This window comes from Lepus europaeus, chromosome 4 (assembly GCF_033115175.1).
Source record: "Lepus europaeus isolate LE1 chromosome 4, mLepTim1.pri, whole genome shotgun sequence".
In the NCBI taxonomy this organism is placed as follows: domain Eukaryota; kingdom Metazoa; phylum Chordata; class Mammalia; order Lagomorpha; family Leporidae; genus Lepus; species Lepus europaeus.
In genome coordinates, this window is record NC_084830.1 from 105,058,817 (window position 1) to 105,086,619 (window position 27,803).

The 27,803-nt window shown below is 43.7% G+C and overlaps 1 protein-coding gene across 2 annotated transcripts in view; it reads right to left on the minus strand.

Annotated features, from left to right (window-relative positions):
* FAF2 (Fas associated factor family member 2) overlaps positions 1-27,803 on the minus strand; it is a 76,927-nt gene that overhangs the window by 31,383 nt on the left and 17,741 nt on the right. For both annotated transcript variants that reach the window (XM_062188656.1, XM_062188655.1), the window contains exon 2: positions 7,171-7,239. In XM_062188656.1, the coding sequence (XP_062044640.1) occupies positions 7,171-7,239 (69 nt within the window). The remainder of the gene's footprint in view (positions 1-7,170; positions 7,240-27,803) is intronic.

Sequence of the window (27,803 nt, forward strand, 5' to 3'; positions counted from 1 at the left end):
AGATCTCTCTCTCTCTCCTTCCTTCTCTCTGTAACACTGTCTTTCAAATAAATAAATCATAAAAAGAAAGAAATAGTAGTATGGAAGTTATCATATTTATCATATTTCATCTTGAGTTATGAACTTGTTAATTTATGTATTATTTTTATACATTAGAAAACAGACAGTCCCAGCGGCTCTGCTCCGATCCAGTTCTCTGCTGTGGCCTGAGAGAGCAGTGGAGGATGGCCCAGGTCCTTGGCTCCTGGCTTCGGATCAGTACAGCTCTGGTCATTGCGGCCAGTTGGGGAGTGAACCAGAGGATGGAAGACCTCTCTCTCTGCCTCTGCCTCTCCTTCTCTGTGTAACTCTGACTTTCAATAAATTAATCTTAAAAAATAAAAATAATATAATACTACCTATCCATGAAGCAGCAGGAATGAGTGATTTTCTTATACTTCTTGGAATTCCGTCCTTGTGTGGGTGCGTACATGAGTGTGTTTGTTACTGCAATAAAGTTATAATATTTCTATAAATTATTTCATGTTAAAGATGGTAAACAGTGCCGGCGCCGTGGCTCAACAGGCTAATCCTCCACCTTGCGGCGCTGGCACACTGGGATCTAGTCCCGGTCGAGGCGCCGGATTCTGTCCCAGTTGCCCCTCTTCCAGGCCAGTTCTCTGCTAGGGCCCAGGAGTGCAGTGGAGGATGGCCCAAGTCCTTGGGCCCTGCACCGCATGGGAGACCAGGAGAAGCACCCGGCTCCTGCCTTCAGATCAGCGCGGTACACCGGCCGCAGCACGCCGGCCGCGGCGGCCATTGGAGGGTGAACCAACGGCAAAGGAAGACCTTTCTCTCTCTGTCTCTCTCTCTCACTGTCCACTCTGCCTGTCAGAAAAAAAAAAAAAAAAAAAAAAAGATGATAAACAGTATACCAGATAAATGTGAACCAATGAAATAGAGTAGAAATAATAATAAATCAAACTCAAATTCTAATAAAAATGATTAACAAAAGGTGTTATAAGAAAGTTCTAATAGCCACATGTGTATGCTTCAAATACGAGTGTCAAACTGTAGAAAACAAAGTGCCTCCACCCAAAATAGCATACAGTTTACTCATATATTTTACTTGCATCATGTCCTGCCTTTCCATAGCATGTACAAAAGTAAGCATTTCCTCGATGTCCTGTTATTAACAGTGGGAAGACACACTAAGTAGATTTACACATACCGAGGTCTAGAAGGACAGACAATCTGCTCAAACACCAAATACGGTTATCCTGGGGCTGGTACAGCGGTGCAGCCAGTTGAGCCACTGTGTGTGACGCTGATGCACCAGTCCACTTCTGCTCCAGCTGCCTGCTATGTATCTGGGAAAGTAGCAGAACATGACCCAAGTACTTGGGCCGCTGCCACTCACATGAGAGATCCACAGGGAGTTCCGAGCTCCTGGCTTTGGCTAGAGTACCTTGTAACCACTTGGGGAGAAAACCAGAGATGGAAAATCTCTTTGTCTCTCACTCTTTTCCTGCCACTGTCTTTCAAATAAACAAATCTTTTTTTTTTTTTTTTTAAGATTTATTTATTTATTTGAAAGTCAGAGTCACACAGAGAGAGGAGAGGTAGAATGAGAGAGGTCTTCCATCTGCTGGTTCACTCCCCAATTGGCCGCAATGGCTGGAGCTGCGCCAATCTGAAGCCAGGAGCCAGGAGCTTCTTCTGGGTCTCCCGTTTCGGTGCAGGGGCCCAAGGACTTGGGCCATCTTCTACTGCTTTCCCAGGCCATAGCAGAGAGCTGGATCGGAAGTGGAGCAGCCGGGTCTTGAACCGGTGCCCATAAGGGATGCTGGCACCACAGGCAGCAGCGTTACCTGCTACACCACAGTGCTGGCCCATAAATCTTTTATAAAACATATGATTATCTCAAGAATATTACTGTTAAAAACTTTTTTTTTTTTTTTTGACAGGCAGAGTAGATAGAGAGAGAGAGAAAGGTCTTCCTTTTTGCCGTTGGTTCACCCTCCAATGGCCGTTGTGGCCGGCACATCGTGCTGATCCGAAGCCAGGAGCCAGGTGCTTCTCCTGGTCTCCCATGCGGGTGCAGGGCCCAAGGACTTGGGCCATCCTCCACTGCACTCCCGGGCCATAGCAGAGAGCTGGCCTGGAAGAGGGGCAACCTGGACAGAATCCGGTGCCCCGACCTGGACTAGAACCTGGTGTGCCGGCGCCGCAAGGCGGAGGATTAGCCTGTTAAGCCACGGCACCGGCCAAAAACTTACTTTTTAAAAAAAATGGTTTATTTTACTTTAGTTGAAAGTCAGAGTTACAGAGAGGCAGAGGCAGAGGCAGAGAGAGAGAAAGAGAGAGAGAGAGAAAGTCTTCCATCTGCTGGTTCACTCCCGAAATGGCTGCAACGGAGCTGGGCCAATCCGAAGCCAGGAGCCAGGAGCTTCTTCTGGGTCTCCCACACTGGTGCAGGAGCCCAAGGACTTGGGCCATCTTCTACTGCTTTCTCAGGCCATAGCAGAGAGCTGGATTGGAAGTGGAGCAGCCAGGACTTGAACTGGCACCCGTTTGGGATGCTGGCACAGCACGCAGCGGCTTTACCAGCTATGCCACAGCACCAGCTTCTAACTTTCCTTTTTAAGTTTATAAACTCCCCTGTGTTAGATACTTTATGTACATGTATTGTTTTTGTAAGCAGAAAAAAGACATTATCATTTGAAATAAAGAAATCTCTAAAACCATACTGAAGTTGTTACGTCAAGAAGCCTCAACAATTAAACAGATTCTAACTGCATGTTTAATAAGCTTGCTTGAATACAGACATCAGACCTTTATCCATCAAATAACACACTCTATAAACAGCTGCTGTCAACAGTAAAGAGAGTGGGTATGGGGGATGACAGGCAAGCAACTCAAATGATACTTCCATTTTTTTCCCCGTATTTTTTAAAAAGAAATTTGAAGGCCAGAGCCGCGGCTCAATAGGCTAATCCTTCACCTGCGGCAACGGCACACTGGGTCCTAGTCCCAGTCGGGGCTCCGGATTCTGTTCCGGTTGCCCCTCTTCCAGTCCAGCTCTCTGCTGTGGCCTGGGAGTGCAGTGGAGGATGGCCCAAGTGCTTGGGCCCTGCACCCGCATGGGAGACCAGGAGGAAGCACCTGGCTCCTGCCTTCGGATCATGCGGTGAGCCAGCTGCAGCGCACTGGCCACGGCGGCCATTGAAGGGTGAACCAACGGCAAAAGGAAGACCTTTATCTCTGTCTCTCTCTCTCACTGTCCACTCTGCCTGTCAAAAAAAAAAAAAAAAAAAGAAAAGAAAAAAGAAAGAAAGAAAGAAAGAAAAAGAAATTTGAAATGAGTATTGCAAAAATGTTTGGTTTTCAGGGTCTGGACAGTAAGTCCATAGTTGTTCCCTTTATATTTTTCCGTAAGTCTGAAATAGTTAAAAGATATTTGTATTAGCCGGCGCCGCAGCTCACTAGGCTAATCCTCCACCTTGAGGTGCCGGCACACCGGGTTCTAGTCCCGGTTGGGGCGTCGGATTCTGTCCCGGTTGCCCCTCTTCCAGGCCAGCTCTCTGCTGTGGCCTGGGAGTGCAGTGGAGGATGGCCCAAGTCCTTGGGCCCTGCACCCCATGGGAGACCAGGAGAAGCACCTGGCTCCTGCCTTCAGATCAGCGCGGTGCGCCGGCCGCAGCGCGCCTACCGCGGCAGCCATTGGAGGGTGAACCAACGGCAAAGGAAGACCTTTCTCTCTCTCTCTCTCACTGTCCACTCTGCCTGTCAAAAAAAAAAAAAAAGATATTTGTATTTATCTTACCATGCTAATGAAATGTTATTAAATCAATGAGGTCTCAATGGCTATATAAAATCAAAAACAAAAAAAAAGCAAACTACTAAGAATTCAAAATGTTTCTAAGTAACTTTTGGGTCAAAGAAGAAAATCAAAACTTTCAAAATTTATTTCCAGAGGAAAATTCACCGTTTTAATTGTATGAAAGTACAAAGAAATTAACAGAGCTATATAAAAAAGCATGATAATGAATTAGAGACATTTTCTTGATAAGAAAATAAAAAGAACCAACAAATATGAGATTTTTGTAAGCAAAACAAAAAAATAAAGTCATGCAGTTTACCAAGTCTCATTTCTGAAATGTGAAAATAAATGTCATAAAATAAGAAAAAGAGTAGGATAATAACACAGAAACAGAATAAAGGATATGCTGTATATCGAGCTATGCTAAAAACGTTTGCCATTTCTAAGAAAAATGTCTTTTCTAAGAAAGCTACAGGGGCCTGCACTGTGGTGCAGTGGTTAAGCTGCTGCTTGTGATTCTGGCATCCCGTCTCAGAGTGCTGGTTTGAGTCCCAGCTACTCTGCCAATCCATCTTCCCGCTAATGTGCCTGGAAAGGCAGAGGGTGGTCTGCCACCCACGTAGAAAACCAGGATGGAATTTTTGGCTCCTGGCTTTGGCCTGGCCCAGACCTTGCCATTGCAGCCATTTGGGAAGTAAAACAGAGGATGAAGATCTCAGCCTGCTGCCCCCCACCCTGTACCACCCTATTTCTCTGCCATCTGGGGAGTGAGCTAGTGGATGGAAGACCTTTCTCTCTGTAACTCTCCCTCTCAAATAAATAAATAAATCTTTAAAAATAAATACATCTTTTAAAAAAATAAGCCAATAGATACAGAAAACAATTATGATTGAAGGGAAAGGAAACTGCGAAATTCCAGAGAACAGGCAGAAATATGCTTCAGGTATTTTCCCCCCAAATCTTTAAGAAATAGATAACTCCTACACTATTTAAAAGCATCTCAACTCATTTAAAAGCTAACAAATGCTTTAAATCAAAGTCTAACAAAAAAGCACAAAAATACAGACAGCATCATTCATTCTCACTGCACAAAATGCACCTCCCCGAAATGTTCACTCTTCAGTCTACTTCATCATTCAAGTGTCAGCTCTCATGGAACTCCAGAGTCTATAACTAAATTATCCTATTTAAAGTAACTCCCCAAACTGCTCCGTTACATTTCTTATACTCGTCTTATTCAACATTTATTACAAACTGAAATTACTTGGAATTAAGCTCCATACAAAGCAAGGACTGAGTTTGTTTACTAATAATAACAGTATCATTTAGGAATATGTTTTCAGGCCAGCGCCGCGGCTCAATAGGCTAATCTTCCGCCTAGTGGCGCCGGCACACCAGGTTCTAGTCTCGGTCGGGGCGCCGGATTCTGTCCTGGTTGCCCCTATTCCAGGCCAGCTCTCTGCTGTGGCCTGGGAGTGCAATGGAGGATGGCCCAGCTGCTTGGGCCCTGCACCCGCATGGGAGACCAGGATAAGCACCTGGCTCCCGGCTTTGGATCAGCGCGCTGCGCCAGCCGCAGCGGCCATTGGAGGGTGAACCAACGGTAAAGAAAGACCTTTCTCTCTCTCTCTCTCACTGTCCACTCTGCCTGTCAAAAATGAAAAAAAAAAAAAAAAAAAAAGCCTGTTAAAAAAAAGCCGGCGCCGTGGCTTAACAGGCTAATCCTCCGCCTTGCGGTGCCGGCACACCGGGTTCTAGTCCCGGTTGGGGCGCTGGATTCTGTCCCGGTTGCCCGTCTTCCAGGCCAGCTCTCTGCTATGGCCCGGGAAGGCAGTGGAGGATGGCCCAAGTGCTTGGGCCCTGTACCCGCATGGGAGAGCAGGAGAAGCACCTGGCTCCTGGCTTCGGATCAGTGCGGTGCGCCAGCCACGGCGGCCATTGGAGGGTGAACCAACGGCAAAAAGGAAGACCTTTCTCTCTGTCTCTCTCTCACTGTCCACTCTGCCTGTCAAAAATAAATAAATAAATAAATAAATAAAGGAATATGTTTTCAGAAATCCAGCTCCCTATTCAAATAACATACCAAAATCAAAGCAGTAATTCCAGAGATCAAAAGGGCATGTAAAAAAATTCAGTATTTACTCTTGATATACAATTAATGATATACTAAGCATGGAAGAACAGTCAATAGTTAGAATTACAAGGTACCCGGTTCAGTATTATATGCTGTGAATATAACAATTAACAAAACAAAACAAAAAATAAATCTCTGTTCTCTTGCAACTTACATTCCAGTGGTTCTATCTCAAGCAATAACCAACATCATAGGACGTTGGCTATTACCATTATTAACTGATCCTAACAAAGTTCTAACTAGTTCAAATGGTCAAGTGAAAGAAACAGAAGTTGTAGGTAACAGAACTACCTAGAAAAATCAAAAGAATACACTCTAAAATATATAATAAGGAGGTTGATATTAAGCTAACAGGTTAAAAAAGAAATACATAAAAATAGCTTTTCAAGGAGCCTCAAGAAAAAATAAGGGGGAGAGGTACTATACCGAAGGATTTGGTCACCATTTTTTCTGATTATTTTTAGAAAGCTTTCATTTAATAAATATAAATTTTACAGGTACAGCTTTAGGAATATAGTGGTTCTTCCCCTCCATATCCACCCTCCCATCCCAACTCCCATCCCACCTCCTACTCTCTCTCCCATCCCATTCTTCATTAAGATTTATTTTTAATTATCTTTATATATAGAAGACCAATTCTAGATTTCAACTGTTTGCACTCACACAGACACACAAAGTATAAAGTACTATTTGAAGACAAGTTTTACTGTTAATTTTCATAGTACAACTCATTAAAGACAGAGGTCCTACATGGGGAGTAAGTGTGCAGTGACTCTTGCTGTTGATTAAAAAATTAACACTTTTATTTATGATGTCAGTGATCACCTTGAGGCTCTTGTCATGAGTTGTGAAGGCTACGGAAGCCTTTGGAGTCCACCAACTCCATCAGTATTTTGACAGGGCCATAAGCAAAGTAGAAGTTCTTTCCTCCCTTCAGAGAAATGTACCTCATTCTTTGATGGCCTCTTCTTTCCACTGGGGTCTCACTCACAGAGATCCTTCGTGTAGGTTATTTTTTGCCACAGTGTCTTGGCTTTCCATACCTATTATTCTATGACTTTATAAACTTTCTTCACATTATCTGCCTCTCCTACATACACTTTTAGTTTTAAACACTGAAGAGTAGTAATTCTAGAAAAATCTACTGAGGAAAAAAATTCCTGCTATAGATATGTTTTTGATCCTTTATTAGAGCAGGAAAAAATAATATAACTCAAAATGAATGCTATTTTACCTCTATGTTCCAGTTATGCTGTTCCAAGGTATGGCGACATTGATCCATAGATTCTATACCAGTCAGATCCTGAAAAGAATGATAAAACAATCAGTTATTTAGGCAAAAACCAACAGTACACATATGTTTATTTTTACCCATAAGAGAATACTTAGGAATATTGTCAGGAAAATACACTAAAACGTGTTGTAGGCAGATGCTAAAACATGATGAAATGCCACTGATTTAGAATTAATTCAATCACCCAACTATTCCAGATTCACACAGAAAATAATAAAAAGATAACTCCTTTTAAAACTTTAAGAACTTTTCAATTCAAAGGATTACTAATTAAAAATCAATATTGCCAAAAGAAAGCTAAAGAAAATAAAAATCTCTTCAATTCTGAGTCTAGCAATATTCTTTAATGCCATTCTGTTTATAATACGTAATGTTGCAATGCAGCTTTCCTACAAAATTTCATGCTTTCCATTAACCTAGGTCATTTAATATAGTTTATAATGTGAACTTTACTTCAGACTATTTCCCTACAAGTATTTTTCCCATCTACTTCTTGCAAGATTGCCCTAGGGTTTCACCCAGTCTCTGACCAAAGCTCCTTCTCCTGCCCCTCTGCCACCCCTCCAAATGCAGACATTCACTAAGTATGTGTCCTGGATTTCTGTCTCTCTCCACCTACCTCCCTGGTAATCTCATTCAATCACTAGCCTCCACCCACCTTTTGTTTTTCTTATTTTAAATTATGATTTATTAATTTGAGAGGGAGAAGAGCTGGGAGAGAGGAAAAAAAGGGATATGGAGGGAGAGAGAGAGAAAGAGAGAGGACAAGCAAGTGAGTGTGCAAGCACTCTCTCATCTGCTGGCCCATGCCCCAGATGCCCACAACAGCCAGGGCTGGGATATAGAAGTATCAGGAGGAGGGAGAGAAACTAAATAACTGCCAATGTCTTGTGGTGTTCTGAAAGCTCGATTAAAGACTCTGGCTGTGGGAAGGAAAAGTAGTTACAGACATAAGATAAAACAAAAATGAACTGTTAGAACTCAATTACACTTATGAAGTACAGAGTTCTAGAGCTGGAATATTCAAGGATGAGGTTGAGGGCCAGGTGTCATCTTTGCTTGGATGTTTTATAGGGTGGTGGTGGTGTTAACAGACACAATGAAATGATGAATTTGAGGTACTGGAGCCACATCTAGGCAGCAATGTTACATAGGCTATTGGAAATGTGCTGCTCAACCTCAGAAGAGATGGGGGGGCAGAGATTAATCTAGGAGTCATCTGAATAGAAAGGGTATTTGGGGGGGGAGTGTTCAGGTTGGCAGTTAAGATGTGGCCCGCATCTGAGTGATGGCTTTGACGTATGCATCTGGCTCCTGACTCCATTTTGCCACCAAAGCAGACCTGAGAGGCAGCAGTAATGGCTGGGTTCCTGGTTGGAGTACCTAGTTGTTGGCTTCTGCCTAGCCTAGCTCCAGCTGTTGCAGGCATTTGGGAAGTGAACCAGCAGGTGGAAGATCTTTTCTCTCTCCCTCCCTGTCACACTTTCAAATAAATAAATCATTCTTTTAAAAGTTACCCAAATTGTATATAAACAATAAAAGTTTTTAATGTTTAAAATACTGTAAAAATTTCAAAGCTGAAACAGAAAAACTCTGAAGAGTTCTAGTGCTCTGTTAGAAACCACTGACTGAAAAATCCTGACAACCTGATTTAGTTCTTCCATTCAGGGGTCTCATTTTGGCTCGTCTTCTAGCTGCTAACAGCGGCCATTGGAGGGTGAACCAACGGCAAAAGGGAAGACCTTTCTCTCTGTCTCTCTCTTTCACTATCCACTCTGCCTGTCCAAAAAAAAAAAAGATTTATTTATTTGGGACCAGCGCAGCGGCTCACTAGGCTAATCCTCCGCCTGCGCCTCGGCACACCAGGTTCTAGTCCCGGTTGGGGCGCTGGATTCTGTCCCGGTTGCTCCTCTTCCAGTCCAGCTCTCTGCTGTGGCCCGGGAGTGCAGTGGAGGATGGCCCAGGTTCTTGGGCCCTGCACCCATGTGGGAGACCAGGAGGAAGCACCTGGCTCCTGGCTTCGGATTGGCGCAGTGCGCCAGCCGCGCGCACTGGCTGTAGAAGCCACTTCAGGGGTGAACCTCTCTCTAACTCTGCCTGTCAAAAAAAAAAGATTTATTTATTTGCAAGTTAGAGTTACACAGAGAGAGGAGAGGCAGGGAGGGAGAGGGAGAGGGAGAGGGAGAGGGAGAGGGAGAGGGAGAGGGAGAAAGAGAAAGAGAGACGAAGGAAGGGAGGGAGGGAGGGAGGGAGGGAGAGACAGAGAGAGAGAGAGGCCTTCCATCCACTGGTTCACTCCCCAATTGGCCGCAACAGCCGGAGCTGTGCCGATCCGAAGCCAGGAGCCAGGAGCCTCTTCCGGGTCTTCCCTGTGGGAGCAGGGGCCCAAGGCCTTGGGCCATCTTCCACTGCTTTCCCAGGCCATAGCAGAGAGCTGGACTGGAAGTGGAGCAGCTGGGTCTCGAACCAGTGCCCATATGGGATGCCGGTACTTTAGGCCAGGGCGTTAACTCACCGCGCCACAGCGATGGCCCCAATAAATAAAATCTTTTTTTTTTAAAAAAAAGAGAGATCTTTTTGTATAACCTTCAATAATCATAGCTGTAAGATGAAATCCTGAAGATATTATCACAAGTTCTTACTAAGTATTAACACACTGGTTTTTTTTTAAAACTCCAAATGTCCTGACTAAATGTCAGGCTAGCTGTTAAAATACAAACTTGTACAATCTTCCTGGAAATTAAGTCAGGGAAGAAGCCCAGGAAGCACGGTTTTGTTTTGTTTTATTTTCAGTAAAAGAAATTTCATTAATTCCTGTAATATTTTACTTATTTTTTATCTGAAAGGCAGAAAGACAGCTATCTTCAATTCCTGGTAAACTCCCCAAATGCCTTCAGTAGCTGGGACTGGGCCAGTTTGATGCTGGAAGCCTGGAACTCATTCTGGGTGTCCCATGTGGGTAGCAGAGACTCAGCCACTTGAGCCATCACCTAGGATGTGCAGCAGGAAATTAGAATTGGAAATGGAGCTGGGACTCAAAGCCAGGCATTCCAAAATGGGATGCAGGCATCCCAACTCTGTGCCAAATGCCCATCCTGGAAGCAATTTTTTTTTAAAACATCTCAGCAGATTTGAATGATTAGCCAGGCTGGGAAATTCATAGTATTAACGTACAATTCTTTTTTTTTTTTTTTTTTTTTTGACAGGCAGAGTGGATAGTGAGAGAGAGAGAGAGAGAGAGACAGAGAGAAAGGTCTTCCTTTTTGCTGTTGGTTCACCCTCCAATGGCTGCTGCGGCCGGCGCATCTCGCTGATCCGAAGCCAGGAGCCAGGTGCTTCTCCTGGTCTCCCATGCGGGTGCAGGGCCCAAGCACTTGGGCCATCCTCCACTGCCTTCCCGGGCCATAGCAGAGAGCTGGCCTGGAAGAGGGGCAACCGGGATAGAATCAGGCGCCCCAACCGGGACTAGAACCTGGTGTGCCGGCGCCGCAAGGCAGAGGATTAGCCTGTTAAGCCACGGTGCCGGCCATTAACGTACAATTCTAAGGAAGAATAGGGATTCTAAGACCCTTATTAAAATTAACTTTTTAAAAAAAAGGCTAAATACATTGTAGGAGACAACAAGCACATCTTCAATATAATGAAATACTTAACCTAATTTGTGAGCAGAACCCTTTTGTAAGTAAAGTACTGAAGCAGAGTAAGCTGGAAGCCCAACCGAACAAACCTGCTTCAATTATTACTGATAAATACCAAAACCACACACTAGGAATAAACATGTTGGACACGCCCAGGAGAGGATTACTCATTCACATATCAGCACCTGTTCACTAATGCAGTATACTAGACAGCCAGGATACACACAGTCCTTTCTTTCATTAAATTTGTATCCTAGTAGAGGGAGATTGACCAAAACAAACCACACACATAAAAATAAATGAATGGAATGTTCACTTTGTTCTAGCAGATTCCTTTAGATTAGTTGTTCAAGGAACAGAGATTTGAATGAAAAATAAGGGGCGAGCAATGAGGAAATACATGGGAGGAATATTCCAGGCAAAAGGACAAGGAATACAAAAACTCCAGGCCAGATGGAGAATGTGACACTGTGCATTTTTCAAAACCCACAGCACTTTACAGCAGAGTGAACCTTAATGTAGGTAAATTTAAAAATCATTTAGGAGGTCAGAGGTTCCTGGATAAAACATAGACTGTGATGAAAGATGGGGGAAAGGTGCTGACCTAAGTGATTTTGGAGATGAGTCTGTAAGAATGAAGGAGAAAGAACTGCACAGAAGAACTGTGTTCTCGTTGATGAAGTGCTTTCCACAGGAGTGTGGAAAGCCACACAATCTGTATACATACAATGCAACTGGACAACTGAATAAACAAATGGAGGGAGCCAGCTTTCTCACTTTTTAAAAAAGATTTATTCATTTGAAAGGCAGAATGACAGAGAGAATATGTGAGTGAACAAAAGAGAAAGACACAAGTACACAAAGAGATAGACTGTCGCATCTACTGGGTCACTTCCCAAATGGCTGCAACAGCTGGGGTTAGGACAGGCCAAAGCCAAGAACTCCAGCCAGGACTTCCTTCTTCCTTTTTTTTTTTTAAAGATTTTTAAATTAAAAAAATTCATTTGAAAAGCACAGTTACGGGGGGAGGGCAGGAGGAGAGCGAGAAGGAGAGAGAAAGAGAGAGAGATTCCATCTGCTGGTTTACTTCCCAAATGACTGCAAGGACTACAGCTGGGCCAGGCCGAAGCCAGGAGTCAGGAGCCAGAAGCTTCTTCCAGATCTCCCACATGGGTGCAGGGTCCCAAGGACTTGGGCCATCTTCCGCTGCTATCCAGGCACATCAGCAGGGAGCTGGATCAGATGTGGAGCAGCCAGGACACAAACCCATATGAGATGCCAGCATTGCAGGTGGCGACTTTACCCACAATGCCAGAACCCGGGCCCCCCTGGGTCTCTTTCCTGAGCCATCATCTGCTGCTTCCCAGGCACATTAGCAGACAGCTGGATCAGAAGCAGAGTAGCCAGGACTTGGGCATGCACTCCTACATGATGTGGGCATCCTAAGCGGTGGTTCAACCTGCTGTACCACAATGCCAATGCCCACTCTCATTTTATCATCAAAAAAAAAAAAAAAAAAAAAATTTTAGGGGCCAGCGCTGTGGCATAGCAGGTTAACGCCTTGGCCTGAAGTGCCGGCATCCCATATGGGTGCCAGTTCTAGTCCCGGCTGCTCCTCTTCCAATCCAGCTCTCTGCTATGGCCTGGGATAGCAGTGGAAGATGGCCCAAGTGCTTGGGCCCCTGCACCCACGTGGGAGGCCTGTAAGAAGCTCCTGGCTCCTGGCTTCAAATCAGCGCAGCTCTGGCTGTTGCGGTCATCTGGGGAATGAACCAGTGGATGGAAGACCTTTCTCTCTGTCTCTACCTCTATCTATAACTGTCTTTCAAATAAATAAAATAAATCTTTTAACAAATTTTAAATTTATTTTTATTTATTTGAAAGGAAGAGAGACATAGATAAGAAAGAGATCCTCCAACTACTGGCTCACCAAATTCCCAACAGCCAGGGTTGGGCTGGGCCAGGTTGCAGCCAGAAGCCAGCAACACAATCCTAGTTTCCCTCATGGGTAGAAGGGATCCAAACATTTGAGCTATCACCTACTGCCCCCATAGGGTGCACATCAGCAGAAACAAAGGTAGAGGGTCTGCCTTGTGGTGCAGCAGGTTAAGTAGCGGCCTGCAATGCTGGAACCCCGTATCAGAGCACAAGTATCAGAGCTGGTTCAAGTCCTAGCTGCTGTGCTTCTGATCCAGCTCCCAGCTAATATGCCTGGAAAGGTAGTGGAAGACAGCCTAGTCCTGACCACCGTGGCCATTTGGGAAGTGAACCAGCAGATGGAAGATTTTTTTCTCTGTTTCTCCCTGTCACTCTGCCTTTCAAATAAATACAATAAATCTTTTTTAAAAATTCTTAAAAAAAAGGGCCAACAAGCAACAACACTCCAGGAGCAAGCACACCTAATGCCCAGATTTTGTTTTCTAACACCATTCTCCAATCAAAGGAACCTTAGAGAAATAACAAGAAGAAATAATGGGCCGGCGCTGTGGCTCACTTGGTGCCAGCACCCCGGGTTCTAGTCCTGTTTGGGGCGCTGGGTACTAGTCCTGGTTGCTTCTTTTCCAGTCCAGCTCTCTGCTGTGGCCCAGGAAGGCAGTGGAGGATGGCCCAAGTACTTGGGTCCCTGCACCCACATGGGAGATCGGGAAGAAGTAACTCGCTTCAGATCGGCATAGCGCCGGCTGTAGTGGCCATTAGGGGAGTGAACCAATGGAAGGAAGACCTTTCTCTCTGTGCCTCTCTCACTGTCTATAACTCTCTCTGTCTCTGTTTCTCTCACTGTCTAACTCTGCCTGGCCAAAAAAAAAAAAAAAAAGGAAATAAAAAGCTCCTTAGAGAAATGGCTTATTCTAGAATGGAGGCAGGAAGTATACAAGATGAAGATGGTAAAGAACTGTAGTGCCAGGAAGTGCTCAAAAAGCAAAACAAAAAAAGAACCCAAATGATGGAGAGTATGTCAAAGGGATACAGGAATCAACTAAAAATGATTCCAGTGGCCAAAGCTAGAATAACTTGGGCAAGAAAATAAAAATATGGTGATGGATTATAACTCAAAGCACAAAATGATATATCCCTGATATATACATGAAAAAATATACATGAAAATATATACATACAAAATTACATATCCATGATATAAACACATGTTGAATGAATACTCATAAATGGAGAACAAATAATCTGTGCAGAATTCCAAATACTTTATGTACATACTTTACCCTCAAAGAGGCAGACCATAAATTCCCACTCCTTCCCAGTGTGGGCTACGCCTTGTGATTTCCTTCCAAAGAATATAGTATAGTGAGAAAGCTAACACCTCAGGCAGGTGATCAAAGTCACTATCAACAGTGATAAATCACACGAACATATGGACCCATGATTCAATGAAAATGGTGCTTTGCTTCTGTGATCCTCCTCTCCCAAACTCACAATCTCAGCCCGATCAATAAGAAAAACAGCAGTCTGCAAAATAGCTGACTAGTATTCCTAAAAACCATCAAGGTCATCAAAAATAACGAAGTCTGAGAAACTCATGGCCAAGAGAGCCAAGACATGATTACTAAAAGTAATGTATCCTAGCTGGGATGCTGGAACAGAAAAAGGATATTAGATACAAATTAAGGAAATCTGAGTAAAGTATGGACTTTAGTCAAAAATAATGTATCGATAATGGCCTACTGTGTGACAAATGCACCATTAGTAACTGGAAATGCTAAAGGAACACTGAGTAAGAGGTACCTGAGAGTCTTCTGAACCATTCTCACTTTTTTATAAATTAAAACCTATTCCAAAATAAAAGTCGTCAGAAATAAAACAGAGACAGGCACTGTGGCACAACAGGTTGAGCTGCAACAGGTTGCTCTGCTTCTAACTCAGCCTCCTCCTCCCCATGCCCTGGGAAGGCAGCAGAGGATGGCCCAAGTGCTTGGCCCCCTGCCACCCATATAGGAGACCCAGATGGAGTTCCTGGCTTCAGTCTGGCCCAGCCCCAGTTGTTGTGGCCACTTGGAGGATGAATAAGTGGATAGAAACACTTTTTCCTTCTCTGCCTTTCAAATAAAAAAATAAATCTTTAAAAAAAAAAAAAAAGAAAGAAAAAGAAAACACAACGTGGGAGAAGGATGCAACCTATGAGGCAGAACATGGTTAGCAAGTTGGCAGTAAGGTCTGAGAAGCAGGCAGGGAGAGATCATCCTTCTAGGGCAGTGTTTCTCAATCTTACCTAAATACCACAAGCACTGGAGGAGACTTTTTAATAAACTCCACAGATGGGACAAGTATTTAGAGCAGCAGTTAAGAAATTTGTGAGGCTGGCCAGTGCTGTGGCTTAACAGGCTAATCCTCCGCCTTGCGGTGCCAGCACACCGGGTTCTAGTCCCGGTCGGGGCACCGGATTCTGTCCCGGTTGCCCCTCTTCCAGGCCAGCTCTCTGCTATGGCCCGGGAGTGCAGTGGAGGATGGCCCAAGTCCTTGGGCCCTGCATCCGCATGGGAGACCAGGAGAAGCACCTGGCTCCTGGCTTCGGATCAGCACGATGCGCCGGCCACAACGGCCATTGGAGGGTGAACCAACGGCAAAAAGGAAGACCTTTCTCTCTGTCTCTCTCTCTCACTATCCACTCTGCCTGTCAAAAAAAATAAATAAATAAATAAATAAATAAATAAAAAAAAGAGAAATTTGCGAGGCTGGCACTGTGGCACAGTGGGTAAAGTCATGGACTTGAATCCAGGTAGGTACTTTGACAAGGTATACAGTTTGGGGCTGGCGCTGTGGCATAGGTTATATAAATCTTTAAAAAGCATATAAAAAGTAGGTATATATATATATATATTTAAAAGACATCACTTGAAACACCTGCATCCCAATCCCTCTTTTTTTTTTTTTTTTTAAATGCATTTGAAAGGCAGAATTAGAGAGAGAGGAGAGACAGAGAGATCCTCCATCCATTGGTTCGGTTCCCTCCCCAAATGGCCACTGCAGCCATAGCTGGGCTGATATGAAACCAGAAGTCAGGAGTTTCTTACGGGTCTCCCACAAGGGTGCTGGGGTGCAAGCTCTTGGGTTATCATTCACTGCTTTCCCAGGCCTTTATCAGGAGCTGAATCGGAAAAGGAGCAGCCAAGACTCAAACTGGCACCCACATAGGATGCTGGCGCCACACATGGAGGCTTAACCTACTACTACGCCAGTCATCGGCCCCCATCCTGTATCCCTTATCAGAATGCCTGGATTCAAGTCCTGGCTCCACTCCTGATTCCAGCCTCCTGCTGATGTGTATCCTGTGAGTCAGCAGATAAGGGCTAAGAACTTGGGTCCCTGTCACACACATGGGAGACCTGGATGGAGTTCCTGGCTCTTGTTTTCAGCCTGGCCCAGCCCTAACTGTGGCAAGCATTTAGGAAGTGAACCAGTGAAAGGGAGATTTCTGTTTTTCAAAAACAAACAACAAACCCTACAGATGCCTAGATCCCAACTTTCTCCCCTTCCCAAGCAATATAATCTGATTCTGTGAAGGTGGAGCTTAGGCATAGGTAATTTTTTTTCCTACAGAGGAGGGGAACTTCCAGGTGACTGTTAACGTACATCTAAGGTTGAGAATCACTAAATCTGGCAGGAGTCACAAAATTGTATATACAGTTCTTAAAAAGTCATTCAGGGCCGGTGCCGCGGCCCAATAGGCTAATCCTCCACCTGTGGCGCCAGCACACTGGGTTCTAGTCCCGGTTGGGGTGCCAGATTCTGTCCCGGTTGCCTGTCTTCCAGACCAGCTCTCTGCTATGGCCCGGGAGTACAGTGGAGGATGGCCCAAGTGCTTGGGCCCTGCACCTGCATGGGAGACCAGGAGAAGCACCTGGCTCCTGGCTTTGGATCAGCGCGGTGCGCTTGCTGCGGCGGCCACTGGAGGGTGAACCAACGGCAAAAAGGAAGACCTTTCTCTCTGTCTCTCTCTCTCTCTGTCCACTCTGTCACACACACACACAAAAAAAAAAAAAGTAAAAAGTCATTCAGGTTGCATATGAGGAATTAATTGTTAGAGAAAGAGTAACAGATCAGCAAGAAGACTACATTGAAGCCCAAGGAAAAGAGAATGGTGCCTTAAAATAGGATGTCAGGGACCATCTGCTGTGGCTTAGCAGGTTAAACTACCACCTGCAGCACTGGTGTCCCACATGGGCACCTGTTCAAGTCCCAGCTGCTCCACACTTCCAATCTAGCTCCCTTGCTAATGTGCCTAGTAAGCAGCGGAAGATGGCCCAAGTGCTTGGGTTCCTGCTACCCACATACCCTGGTTCATGGCTTCGGCGTGACCCAGTCCTAACCACTGTGGCCATTTGAGGAGTGAACCAGTGGATGGATGATCTCTCTCTCTTTCAAATAAATAAATTAATCAAAAAAATAGGATGACAACAGTCAAGAGAACTGCAACCTGTTGAGTTCTAAAGAAATTACTTTGGGACCAGGAGGATGACATCTATGACTATGGTTAAGTCTGGTCATCCCTCTACTTCTTTGTTTTACTTCTCTTCCAGAGCTTCAAATAGCCAAACATGTTATTGCTGAGGAAATAAGTGGTAGCAAAGCTAATGGACTGTCTCCAGCCAAACTACAATGCTTCTTTCTGAACAAAGCTGACATTGCAAAACCCACATTGGGAGTACTGGTTTGAGACATGTTTAGGTTTTGACTCACATTGAAATCAGTCCTGTCTATTGTAAACAGAATAGTCCTTTCAAAATGCATTTGGCAAAAAACTTCAAATGTATGCATATTCTTTGGCTCAGAATTTTAACTGAATCCTAAAAAAAAATACTAAACATAGAGAAACTATAAACAGAAATGTTCATCAGAAAGATATTTTAATAGTGAAAATTTAGAAACAATTTCAACACCTACATATATACAAATTGTGGCCAATGGCAATATTGTGTAATCATTAAAATGGCTATGAAACACAAGCTTAAAGGAGTATTGACATAATAAGAGGAACCTTATCCAAGCAGTTAAGAACAGGCTGAGAGCTTTGCTGGAAAGTTAAGAGGGAAACCAGAGTTCTTACTAATTCTTCATTCTATGTCTACTACTGAGTACCACGGTAAACCCAGACACCTTTCTTAGGTTCAATTTCCTCACTGGCAAAACATAGAACAGTGCTCAGAAGCAGGTATTTGGACTGGCAGCTAAGGCACTAGTTAGGATAACCACATCGCATTTCAGAGGTGCATGGGTTCAATGCCAAGCTCCAGGTCCCAATTCTAGTTTCTTGCTAATGCAGACTTGTGGGAGGCATCTCAAAGGGTTAGGTCCCTGGCACCAATGGGATACTTGGGTTTAGTTTCCTGTTTCCTGCTTTGACATGGTATGGTCCTGATCACTGCAGGCATTTAAAGAGTGAACCAAGGGATGGGAATGCTGTTTCTCTGCCTCTCAATAGCGTTGTAAAAAGTTAAGTGCATTCTCAATACAGCCCGGATATTAAGATAATGATTATTTAATGTGAAGGACATATTAAAAGGATATTTATAAAGTGTGAGATGAGGCTGAAAGTCCTTAAAAGGTTCTGAGGTACAACTAGATTATTTTTCTGGATGTCAAATATATTATCTTTCGTTGAATTCTTATTCTGGTATCTATTCTTTCATCTAACACACTAATACCATTAAAACAAAAACAATCAATCACAAAACATTTTTTTCCCCCCACAGGTAGAGTGGACAGTGAGAGAGAGATAGGGAGAAAGGTCTTCCTTTTCCATTGGTTCACCCTCCAATGGCTGCTGCGGCCAGCGCACCGCGCTGATCTGAAGCCAGGAGCCAGGTGCTTCTCCTGGTCTCCCATGCGGGTACAGGGCCCAAGCACTTGGGCCATAGCAGAGAGCTGGCCTGGAAGAGGGGCAAGTGGGACAGAATCTGGCGCCCCAACCGGGACTAGAACCCGGTGTGCCGGCGCCGGCCCACAAAACATTTTGACCTTATTCAATCTTTCCTGAATGTGACTTTACTCTTTGGAATCAAGCAGAAAAGTTCAGGGAGATGAGCAGTATTTTTATTTTCCTCTTTAAGAAACACCACAAGGCAGCAAATCTCACTGACAGTTTGCTAAAGTACTCCAAGGGTCTGGCTCTCCTTGTTTCCTCCTCAATCTCCACCCCTCTTGCTTGACAGAATCTACCACACAGTCAGTTCTCTGATCCGAGGTTCAACATCTGTGGATCCAACTCAGTGGCTCAAAAATATCCAGAAGAAAAAAATTCCATAAAGTTTAAAAAACCAAACTTGAATTTGCCACACGTGGGCGTTACCCGGAATTCACATGAATGAAGTGATGTGCAGGCAAACCTTGCTGTGGTCCCTGCTGTGTCACAAATCCTGTCTCTAGCACTTGAGATGTTCACTGACATCTCTTTGTGTCCTATGTATCAGGCCTTCAATGCACAGACTACTTTTCTTGTCAGTTTTCCCTATCAATAAACAACTATTTACATTGTATTTACATGTATTAGGTATTATCTAGAGATGAATTAAAGTAGTACATTGGAGAATGTGTGTAGGATATATGCAAATACTACACCATTTTACGTAAGGGACGTGAGCATCTGCAGACTGTGATTATCTGCAGGGAGTTCTAGAACCAACCCACTGGGGACACCAAGAGACAACTATATGTTTCAAAACATTTTAAATCATATCCCTAAAACCTGACATGCATAAGATCTGTGTGTGTGTGATACATTTAATGTTGTATCACTAAATGCTAATTAATTTATCATTTTAATCTGGAAATTTGACATTATAGGTAACATGGGATTTAAATTAAATACAACAATAAAACCCTCTGGCTTAAGAGTCATTTTTGGAGTTATTCAACTCATTCAACAAGTATTAACTGTTCATCTATCATATGGTGAGCTCAAAGCAAAGACTCACAGTCTGAACTCCTAGTAACTTTGTGAAGTAAAAACAACATGTAAACATTTATGTTATAACAACAGTCATCATACACTGGCAGTAAACAAATCCTAATGACTTTGGGAACTTACCACAGAAGACACCTAAGTTCTGAGCTGAAAACTAGTGGAAGATGTTTCAGGGCAAGGGAAGAGCATGTATGAAGGTATGCAGAGATCGACATGTTAGGGGAACTAAAAAAGTGCTGCTGTAACAAATGGAAAGGACAGAAGTATGGGTTAGATCATGAGCTGCAAAGAACAAGTTCATGCTGCTTTATGGGGGAGGGGAGGCACTGTGGTACAGTGGATTCTGTGGCTGCTTGGGACGCCCACCCACATCCAGTATCAGAGTGCCTGAGATAGAGTTCGACCTCCATGTCTTTTTTTTTTTTTTTTTTATGATTCATTTATTTATTTGAAGGTCAGAGTTACATAGAGAAAGGGAGAGAGGGAGAGAGGAAGAGAGGGAGAGAGGGAGAGGGAGAGAATGTGTCTTCTATCCGCTGGTCCACTCCCCCAGATGGCTGCCACAGCCAGAGCTGTGCCGATACAGAGCCATGGAGCTTCTTCTGGGTCTCCCACGTGGATACAGGGCCCAAGGACTTGAGCCATCTTCTACTGCTTTCCCAGGCCATAGCAGAGAGCTGGATCAGAAGTGGAGCAGCTGGGACTTGAACCAGCGAATATATGGGATGCTGGCACTGCTCGCTGCAGCTTAGCCCACTATGCCACAGCGCTGGTCCCTGATCTCCATTTCTGACTTTGCTTCCTGCTAATGTGTCCGGGAAGTAGCAGATGATGGCTCAAGCACTTGAATCCCTGACAACCATGTAGGAGACCAGAAGGGAGTTCCAGGTTCCTGGCTTCAGCTTGTCCCTGTCCAGGCTCTTGTGGCCATTTGGGGAACAAATCAGTGGATGGAATTTCTCCCTCCCTCTGTCTGTCTCTATCTCTTTCTATGACTCTGCCTTTCAAATAAATAAATAAATCTTTAAAACACAAACGCACATAAAACTCAAAAAAGTATTCAGGGCAGGGGTTGTGGGACACTATATTAAGCTGTCACGTAGGATGCCCATGCCCCATATCCTACTGCCAGTCTGAGTCCCAACTACTATACTTCCAGTCTAGCTCCCTGCTAAAATTCCTCAGTGGCACCAGATGGAAAATGGATCTCTTTGGGGCGGCACTGTGGGCGCAGTGGGTAAAGCCGCCACCTGCAGTGCCGGCATCCCATATGGGTGCCAATTTGAGTCCCGGCTGCTCCACTTCTGATCCAGCTCTCTGCTGTGGCCTGGGAAAGCAGTAGAAGACTGCCCAATTCCTTGGGCCCCTGCACACACGTGGGAGACATGGAGGAAGCTCCTGGCTCATGGCTTCAGATCGGTGCAGCTCAGGATGTTGCAGCCAATTGGGGAGTGAACCAGCGGATGGAAGACCGACCTCCCTCCCTCCCTCCCTCCCCCCCACCCCCCCCCACCTTCTCTGTGTAACTCTTTCAAATAAAGTAAGTAAATCTTTTAAAAAAAAAGAAAGAAAAAGGAAAATGGATCTCTTTCACTCTGCCTTTCAAATAAACAATTAAATCTCAAATCATTAATTTAAAATAAATAATTAAATCATTTTAAAAGGAAAAAGAAAGATTTAATTATTTATTTGAAAGGCAGAGTGAGAGAGAGATCTTTCATCCCTTGGTTCACTCCCCAAAATGACTACAAACAGCTGGGCTGAACCTGAACAAAGCCAAGATCCATAAGCTTCCTCCAGATCTCCCATGTGGGTGTAGGGGCCCAAGGAATTAGGCCATCCTCCATTGCCTTCCCAGACATACTAGCAGCGAGATGGATCAGAAGTGGAGCAGCCAAGTCTCAAACCGGTGCCCATATGGGATGCCAGCACTGCAGACAGCAGTTTAACCGATTACACCACAGAGCCAGCCCCTATCAAATTTATTCCAGAGGGGCCAGCACTGTAGCACAGTGGGTTAAAGCCCTGGTCTGAAGCTCCGACATCCCATATGGGTGCTGGTTCTAGTCCCGGCTGCTCCTTTTCTGATCCAGCTCTCTGCTATGGCCTGGGAAAGCAGTGGAGGATGGCCCAAGTCATTGGGCCCCTGCACCCACGTCGGAGACCCACAAGAGGCTCCTGGCTCTGGATCGGCGAGGCTCTGGCCGTTGCGGCCACCTGGGGAGTGGACCAGCGCATAGAAGACCTCTCTGTCTCTACCTCTCTAACTCTGTCTTTCAAATAAATAAAATAAATCTTTTTTTTTTAAATTATCCTAGTACATAGGTTCAACATCTGAAAATCAATTAATGTAATCCATATATCAATGGGCAAAAGAACAACATGCTCATATCAACAGATGCAGAAAAAGCATCTGACAACAGTCATTCATGACTAATAAATAAATAAATAAATGAATAAACCTCAGCAAACCAGGAATAGAGGGGAACTTCTTCAACTTAATAAAGAACAGGTACCAAAAACCCTATAACTAATATCATACTTAATGGTGAGAAATTTGAAGTTTTTCCCACGAAGATCAGAAACAATATAAGGTTGTGTCATTTCTCATATCTACTTGTCAACACTGTACTGGAAGTCCTAACTATTGCAGTAAGACATAAAAGGATAAAAGTCATACTAACTGCGAAGGAAGAAATGAAAGTATCTGAAGATGACATGATCCTCTATAGGGAAAATATGAAAGAACTGACAAACTAACTCCTGGAACTAATAAGCAATTACAGCAATGTTACAGGAAACAATCAATATGCATATACAATCAATTGCATTCCTCTATACCTGCCATGAAAAGTACAATAAAAAATGCACTACCACTTACAAACAATAGCAATGCTCCAAATGAAACATTTGGACATAAATCTGACAAAATATGTACAAGATCTATACAGGAAAACTACAGAACTCAAAGATACCAATTAGCTAAGCAAATGCAGAGATTCCATGTTCATGGAGAATACAGTTATGTAACACATAATTATGTCTAGGTCAACAGTAACCCATATATATGACAGTGGTTCCACAAGTTCATATCACCTAGTCATGTCACAGCTGTCTGAGTTTATATAAGTGCACTTTATGATGTTCACACAATGCCTAAATCATCTCATGACACATTTTTCAGATCATATTCCATCATTTTTTAAAAAGATTTATTTATTTATTTGAAAGTCAAAGTTACTCAGAGAGAGGAGAGGCAGAGAGAGAGAGGTCTTCCATCTGCTGGTTCACTCCCCAATTGGCTGCAACAGCCGGAGCTGCACCAATCCAAAGCCAGTAGCTTTTTCCGAGTCTCCCACGTGGGCATAGGGGCCCAAGGACTTGGGCCATCTTCCACTGCTATCCCAGGCCACAGCAGAGAGCTGGATCGGAAGAGGAGCAACCAGGACTAGAACCGGTGCCCATATGGGATACCGGTGCTTCAGGCCAGGGCGTTAACTCACTGCGCCACAGCGCCTGCCCCCAAGATCATATTCTATCATAAGCAATATGTGACTATGCTCAGTCATTAAGATGTCAGTTCTTCCCAACCTGAACTACAGATTCAATACAATCTCAATCAAAATCTCAGCAAATTATTCTGTAGATATGGACAAACTGAGTCTAAACTTTATAAGGAAACAAAAGAAACAGAATAACCAGAGTGAAGAGGACTGGCACGATTTAATTTCAAGACTTCCTATAAAGTTACAGTAATCAAGACAGTATGGTACTGGTGTAAGAACAAATAGGCCGGCGCCGTGGCTCAACAGGCTAATCCTCCGCCTTGCGGCGCCAGCACACCGGGTTCTAGTCCCGGTCGGGGCACCGATCCTGTCCCGGTTGCCCCTCTTCCAGGCCAGCTCTCTGCTGTGGCCAGGGAGTGCAGTGGAGGATGGCCCAAGTGTTTGGGCTCTGCACCCCATGGGAGACCAGGATAAGCACTTGGCTCCTGCCATCGGAACAGCGCGGTGCGCCGGCCGCAGCGCGCTACCGCGGCGGCCATTGGAGGGTGAACCAACGGCAAAAGGAAGACCTTTCTCTCTGTCTCTCTCTCACTGTCCACTCTGCCTGTCAAAAATAAAAAAATAAAATAAAAAAAAAAAGAAAGAACAAATAGATAAAGATAAATGCAGCAAAATAGATAGTTCAGAAAGAAACTCAACTGATCTTTGACAAAAAGAGCAAAAGCAATACAATGAAAAAGAGTCTTTTCAACAAATAGCACTGGAACAAATGGAAATCCACATGCCAAAATAATAATAATAAAAAAATCTCGACACAGACTGTATACCCTTTATAAACATTAGTTACAAATGGATCACAGACATAAATACAAAACAAAAAATTATAAAATTCCTAGGACACAGGAGGAAATATAGAGGACCTTGAGTATAGCAGTGACTTTTTAGGTCTAAAAGGCATGATCTATATAAGAAATGGCTAATAAGCTGGACTTCATTGTGCTTTGTAAAAGCCAATGTCAAGAGAATGAGAAGGCAAGCTACAGATACAGTGAATGTATTTGCAAATGACACACCTGACAAAGCACTATTTTATAAAATATATAAAAAATTCTTAAAACTCAATAGTAAGAAAATGAGCAACTCAATTTGAAAACAGAATTTCAACTAGTCACATAACAAATTTTTTAAAATGAGATCTGAACAGATACCTCATCAAAGAAGATACACAGATTACAAATAAACATGAAAAGATGTTCAACATCATATGTTACTAGCGAAGTACAAACCAAAACAAGGAGATATCTCTACACATCTATTAGAATGGCCAAAATCCAAAACATGACAATTCCAAGTGCTGCCAAGGATGTTATTGTTTGTGGAATGTAAAGTGGTACAGCTACTTTGGGACAATATGCCAGTTTCTCATAAAGCAAAAAATGGCCTTACCATACAATGCAGTAGGTCAGGTTCCTTGGTATTTAACTGAATGAATAAAAAATTTGTGTCTGCACAAAAACCTATCATGCATGGATATTTATAGCAGATTTATTCATAAGTGTGAAAACTTGGAAACAACCAAAATATCCCTCCATGAATGAACAGATAAACTATAGCACATCAGGGCAGGCATACAGCATAGCAGCTAAGACTCCACTTGAGATGTCCACATCCCATACTGGAGTCCTAGATTCAAGTCTCAGCTCCACTTGCAATTCTAGCTTCACACTAAGTGTGCCCTGGGAGGCAGCAGACGATGGCTTAGGTATTTGGGTCCCTGCCACCCTCATGAGACCCACAGATTGAGTTCTAGGCTCCTGACTTTGGCCTGGCCCAGCCTTGACTGTTGTGGGCATTTAGGGAGTAAACTAGTAGATGGAAGATCTCATTCCCCACCTTCCCAAAAACTAACAACAATAAATTTACACCAACTATATACTACATCCAGATAAAGAAATTATTCAATGCTATTAAGAAATGAGCTATTGAGCCATAAGGAGACATGGGTGGAACTTAAATGCATATTACTAAGAAGCCAATCTGAAAAGACTACATACTGTACGATTTCAACTACACAACACTATGAAAAAGGCAAAAAGTGAGTGGATAAACTATAGTACGTCCCAGGGTTGGGTTGGAAAAAGGGATGAACAGGCAGAGCACTGAGGACTTTTAGGGCAGTACAGATTCTTTTGTGTGTCATTAATTTACCCACAAAATGTACAAATCAACAGTGAACCCTAATGCAAACTATGGACTTTCAGCAATAATGCATCAATGTAGGTTCACTGACATAACAAATGCCAATACTCTGGTGCAGGTTGTTCAGAGCAAAGCTGTGTAGTAACAGAGGGACTATGGGAACTCTGTACTTCCTAGGCAATCTTTCTGTGAATCAAACACTATCCTAAAAACTAAGTTTATTAATTAAGGCAAAATCCATCTCTACCTTTCAATAAAATGATACTAATTAAATAAAAGTTTTATTCAAAGGAAATCCTTGGGCACTCAACTAGCATTTATCTAAATGCAGATTTGGGGGCTGGTGTTTGGGATGCCCACATCCCAAATTTAAGCACCAGGGTTTGAGTTCCAGCTCCACTCCAATTCCAGCTCCTTGCTTATGTACATCCTGGGACACAGCCAGTGAAGGCTCAAGTCCTTGGATCTCTGCCTCCCATGCAGGGGAGCTGGATGGAGTTCCACGGTCCTGGCTTCTGCCTGGCCCAGCCCTGGCTGTTAGGGACATCTGAAGACTGAACCAGCAGATGGATGATCTCTGTCTCTCTGCCTTTCAAATAAAAAAGTAAAAATTTTTCAAATGTACATTGTTTCAAATGTACATATATTATCGAGGTAGCAGAGAACAACTATACCAACAGTATAAGATCTGGATTTTGCAAAAGTAATTTACATTTTACTCAGTAATTATTATGTATCAGGAACTATGCTGGAGAGTATAGTATGTTCTTTTTTTTAATTTAATTTTTTTTTGCCAGGCAGAGTTAGACAGTGAGAGAGAGAGAGAGAGAGAGAGACAGAGAGAGTTATAGACAGTGAAAGAGAGACAGAAAGAAAGGTCTTCCTTCCGTTGGTTCACTCCCCTAATGGCCACTACAGCCATAACTGTGCTGATCCGAAGCCAGGAGCCAGGTACTTCCTCCCGGTCTCCCATGTGGGTGCAGGGCCCAAGCACTTGGGCCATCCTCCACTGCACTCTCGGGCCACAGCAGAGAGCTGGCCTGGAAGAGGAGCAACCAGGACTAGTACCCAGCGCCCCAACAGGGACTAGAACCCAGGGTGCCGGCACCACAGGCGGAGAATTAGTCAAATGAGCCACGGCGCTAGCCAAGTATAGTATGTTCTATCTATTTCCAGCAAGACTCTGATGTAAGTAATCATTTTATTTTTCTAGATAAGAAATCTAAAGCTTACAGACAAACCTACATTCCCATTAACAAATGGAAGGCAAGTAACAGAATACTTTGACTCTGGGGCTGGTGTTGTGGTGTAGCAGGTAAACACTGCCTACGATGCTGGCCTCCCATATAGGCATCGGTTCAAGTCCTGACTGCTCCACTTCTGATCCTGTTCCCTGCCAATGCACCTGGGAAAAAAGTGGAAGATGACCCAAGTGCTTGGGTCCCTGGATCCACATGAAAGACCTGGCCTGGCCCAGCCCTGGCCATTACCAGCCATTTGGAGAATGAACCAGCAGATGGGAGATTTCTCTCCCTCTGCTTCTAACAAATAATGAATATATTTAAAAAAAAAAAAAAAGAAAAGAATATGCTGACTCCAAAGTTTATGCTAGTGACAGTATACTATGGTGTTTACCAGCTGTTTCTTCACTTACTAAAGCAGGGCATTGAAACACCCTCAACGTTACCTCGGAGCCACTGTAAGAAAGTGATGTTATATGCAAATGTCAGGTAAAAGCTAATGACACAAAAAATATTAACATTAAGCTTTGTGTTAAGCTGCATTTTAATTTCTATGTAAAAAAAAAACTCTGAAAAGTTTGTCAACATTTTTTATTTCAAAGCATAGTTATAATTCTGTACCTGTGAATAATACCAAACGCATCTTTTACATGCACTTTTTAAAGAAAAAAATTGCACTCTTCCAAGTACATTTTATATTATTTGACAACCATTTCTTTTTCATAAAAAATTCATAGGGATAGGGGGACATATAAGTCCTCCTATCCATTGGTTCATTCCCAAATGCTGGAGCAGGAGCTGTGGGGAGGAGGCTGAAGTTGGGCTACAGTTCAAGTCTCCCACTGGGTGGCAGGAACCTAATTACCTGAGTCATCACTGCTACCTCTCATAGTCTACATCAGCAGGAAACTGAAATCAGAACCCAGAGGTGGGTCAAACCTAGACGGTCCCATAACAGACTTCCCAAACCGCAGCTTAACTGCCAAACCTATAGGACCCAGACATCCCAACCCACAGCTTAACCACCAAACCAAGTACCCGCCTCTGTGATATGAGTCAGGCAGGAAGCTAGTTA